General features: G+C 40.9%; 1 protein-coding gene across 1 annotated transcript; it reads left to right on the forward strand.

Moving 5' to 3' along the window:
• The first annotated feature begins 294 nt into the window (after window positions 1-294).
• On the forward strand, window positions 295-2,162 carry supt4h1 (SPT4 homolog, DSIF elongation factor subunit). Its single transcript, XM_084177938.1, has 5 exons — window positions 295-496; window positions 760-866; window positions 979-1,034; window positions 1,303-1,356; window positions 1,748-2,162. Exons 1-5 carry the CDS (start codon window positions 428-430, stop codon window positions 1,813-1,815), a joined length of 354 nt encoding a protein of 117 aa, XP_084034064.1. The 5' UTR covers window positions 295-427; the 3' UTR covers window positions 1,816-2,162.
• The last annotated feature ends 1,938 nt before the right edge of the window (window positions 2,163-4,100 follow it).

Here is a 4,100-nt window from a genome sequence, read left to right on the forward strand (position 1 = left end):
GTATTTCGACACCTTGTAGAGTCCATGCCCCGACGAAATGAGGCTGTTCTGTGGGCAAAGGGGGGGATGTAACTCAATATTAGGAAGGTGTTCCTAATGTTTGGTATACTCGGTATACTTACTTACTGATGTTTTTCGTATGTTTATTTCTCGTGTGTTTTTGTTCTACCTTGTTATTTTTTTGTATGACATTGTTATTGATTACTGCATTGTTGGGTTTAGAGCTAGCACGAAAGGCATTTCACAGTGTACGTAACATTATAACTCGAAACTAAGGATTCCAAAAAAAACGTCACCCGTCACCCGGAAGTACTTAGTTAAACTTGCCTGTTTAACAGTGGTGGAAATCAAAACAACGCCCTTTGAAACGCTTTTATTTTATTGATTTTACAGATAGATTTCTCAAATATCAGCTGCTATTTTCTCGATGGCTTTGGAGACTTGTCCTAAGGACCTCCGCCATTTGCGGGCATGCCTTCTGTGCTCTCTCGTGAAGGTAAATGCTAGCTAGCTAGCTAACGTTAGCAAAGTCGACCACTTGCTTTCTTCAACTAGCAATGGCATACATTCGTAGACGCTAGCTTACCTGAGAGGTTTTCCTAGCTACTTACAATTTATCGAACGAAACGTTTTAAAAAGCTTGCTACTATCTATTAAACGCAAAGTTTGCTGAAATGTTTGTGTAACGTGCTAACATGACTAGCTAACCAGTTAGCCATGTGTATTCATTGAATCCATATTTCTCCTGTCCCTACAAAGACTATTGACCAGTTTGAATATGATGGCTGTGACAACTGTGAGTCGTACCTTCAGATGAAGGGGAATCGAGAGATGGTCTATGAGTGTACAAGTTCCTCGTTTGATGGGTAAGTTCTCTACTTGTAATTGATTACTTTTCAGAGATGGGAGATTGATTTAGTGCCCGTTCTAGACAGCGAGTGTGCGCTAATTGCTAAAGCATTCGGTCTCTGTTTACAGGGTCATAGCCCAGATGAGCCCTGAGGACAGCTGGGTGGCCAAGTGGCAAAGAATCAGTAAGTTTATCCTGTTGGTCAGACGTTCTTTCAAACGTCTCCTTGAAGTTTCATTTAATTCTGTTGTAATACATAATAAATATATGCCATTTAGCAGACACTTTTATCCAAAGTGACTTAGTCATGCGTGCATACATTTTACATATGGGTTGCCGCGGGAATCAAACCCACAATCCTTGCGTTGCAATGGACATGCTCTACCCACTGACCCATACAGGACTGCCTATAATGTTCTAATGCTGTTTTGTATTTCACTTTTCCTGTTCAGGTAACTTCAAGCCTGGTGTCTATGCTGTGACGGTGACAGGGAGGTTACCTCCAGGTAATTACATTTACATTTTAGTCATTTAGCAGACGCTCTTATACTATCCAGAGCGACTTACAGTTAGTGAGTGCATACATAATTTAAAAAAAAAAAAAATCATACTGGTCCCCCGTGGGAAACGAACCCACAACCCTGGCGTTGCAAACGCCATGCTCTACCAACTGAGCTACACGGGACTTGTCGTGTTCAAAGTCAGTTAGTGTATATTCTCAACCGTCTACACTATAGGATCCATTGAGAAAATGTTGGCATATGTGGTCAAAATGGTGTTATGTGGTCAAAATCAGGAAACAAACAGCAGAATCCTCTTGGGTTCTCAGGCTGCTGTCATTGAATCCCATCCACTGTGTGAACTTCTCTCAGCGTTGTTCTTCTTTCTTACCTGCAGGGGTGGTGAGAGAGCTGAAGAGCAGAGGAGTGATCTACAAATCCAGAGATACAGCTGTGAAGACATAAGCCTGATCATTACCTCTCTATGGGGACAGACAGTCATCGTCAGCACAGCCTCATAATGCAACAACATATCCATAAACACAGTCTGTGGAGACAGTCGTTAATGGGTCTTCTGTTTGCCAAACACAAGTGCAAAGTCTGTGATTTTCATTATGTGTAACGTCTCATAGAACTGTCTTGTTTTATTTGGGTAATATGTCGATTTGTTTTCAATGGGATGGGTTCACTCTGCTAGAATAGACGTTCTCATATTCTGTTATAATTTTTTTTCAATAATTGTATTTACAAACCCGGAGTGTATTTATCATAAACTCTCTAAAGTTCTTTTTATAAAAATGTAATCTCTGGCATTGGTCTTCAATTAATCCACTTGACATCATTACACCCCACAGTAGCAGCCTCAAACAGTATACAATACAATCAATCACAAGATGGGTCTGAGTAACTGCAGGTTCTGAAATGAATCTTTCCAATAATGTATGAGGTCATCAGGTGGCAACCACGAGCTACACTAAACTGATCTCTTCTCTACAAAGGTCAGGCACTAAATGACTACGGCCTTGATTCAATCCGATCGTGCTTTACTGTCGAGATAATTTTTGATTGAGCATACTGTGAACGCGGTCTCGGCGAACCCGAGAAACGTTGCCTTTTAAAAGGTGCATTGTCGGTAAAGCGCAATCGGATTGAATGCCGGCTTTAACGGTAAATCCCTCAATTGAAAGTTAGTACTATTCATTTAGGTCAATGTTTTTCTATCTCTAACAAAGCTGACTGCAAATACACTTAGTTGACTGTGCCTTTAAACAGCTTGGAAAATTCCAGAAAATGATGTCATGGCTTTAGAAGCTTCTGATAGGCTAATTGACATCATTTGAGTCAATTGGAGGTGTACCTGTGGATGTATTTCCAGGCCTACCTTCAAACTCAGTGCCTCTTTGCTTGACATCATCGGAAAATGAAAAGAAATCAGCCAAGACCTCAGAAAAAAAATTGTAGACCTAGACAGATTGACCGTTTTTTCATTATGAATCGGGTAAAGAGTGATATTTATTCTGATCATGAAAGTACTCTCAGCCTCCATGACATGGTTTTACATGACATCTTTTGAAGCCATTTCACAGGATACTATTTCATTGATGTTCCTGCTTTGTGTGTCGGCCATTGTTCAGTTACTGTATTGAGGCTACACTGTGTACCCCATGAGGCCTTGTTATTAGGAAGTTGATGGGAATCATAGCCAGAGAGGTCAGCAGTACACTTTATACTGCTTGCTCATATTACATTATCATGCTCTCTCTAAACTTGAAGGGTCACTGGAAATTAACATAAAAATAAGGTGATTGTGATTATACTTTTTGTTGCTCAAAGGAATCTAATAGAAAACCGATTACTTGGCGTGTCTATCTGCTTGGACAAAGGTACTGTGCTTCAGAAGTGCCAGGAGGCAGTTTTATAAAGGGGAAAAACAGGTAGTGGTCGAGGTGGAGTGTAGCAGATGTATTTGTTTGTCAGAAGAACCACATACCCTCCATCACACCACTGTGTCACGTTTGATTGAACACCACACCCCTTTCCTTCCTCTACACATGACAGACACACTCAATGACACCCAACACCATGGTACCACCCATACCTTCCTAACGTATCCACATACGGGTGTCTTTTGTATCTGCTGAAGGATGAATAAGAGTGCAAGATTTCTGATTTTCATCATGTCTGATCTTTCTTTTGGTTTCTATACAAGAGGTTAACCTGAGAGGTCGCAGAATAGTGTTCTGACCATAGCAATAGATTTCTATACTGGTTTCATACAACACAATGCCACTGATGTCTCAAGTTTTGAGGGAGCATGCAATTAGAGCTGTAGCCGGGGGGGGGGATTTTTGGGGGGTTTGTATCATTTCATTTACACAACATGCCTACCACTTTGAAGATGCAAAAAAAAAAAAAAAGTCAAACAAACAAGAAATAAGACAAAAAAACGGAGTACTTGAGCGTGCATAACTATTCACCCCCCCCCCCAAAGTCAATACTTTGTAGAGCCACCTTTTGCAGCAATTACAGCTGCAAGTCTCTTGGGGTATATCTCTATAAGCTTGGCACATCTAGCCACTGGGATTTTTGCCCACTCTTCAAGGCAAAACTGCTCCAGTTCCATCAAGTTGGATGGGTTCCGCTGGTGTACAGCAATCTTTAAGTCATACCACAGATTCTCAATTAGATTGAGGTCTGGGCTTTGACTAGGCCATTCCAAGACATTTAAATGTTTCCCCTTAAACCACTCA

The sequence above is a fragment of the Coregonus lavaretus genome (genome assembly GCF_964263955.1).
Source record: "Coregonus lavaretus genome assembly, chromosome: 15".
Classification (NCBI taxonomy): Eukaryota; Metazoa; Chordata; class Actinopteri; order Salmoniformes; family Salmonidae; genus Coregonus; species Coregonus lavaretus.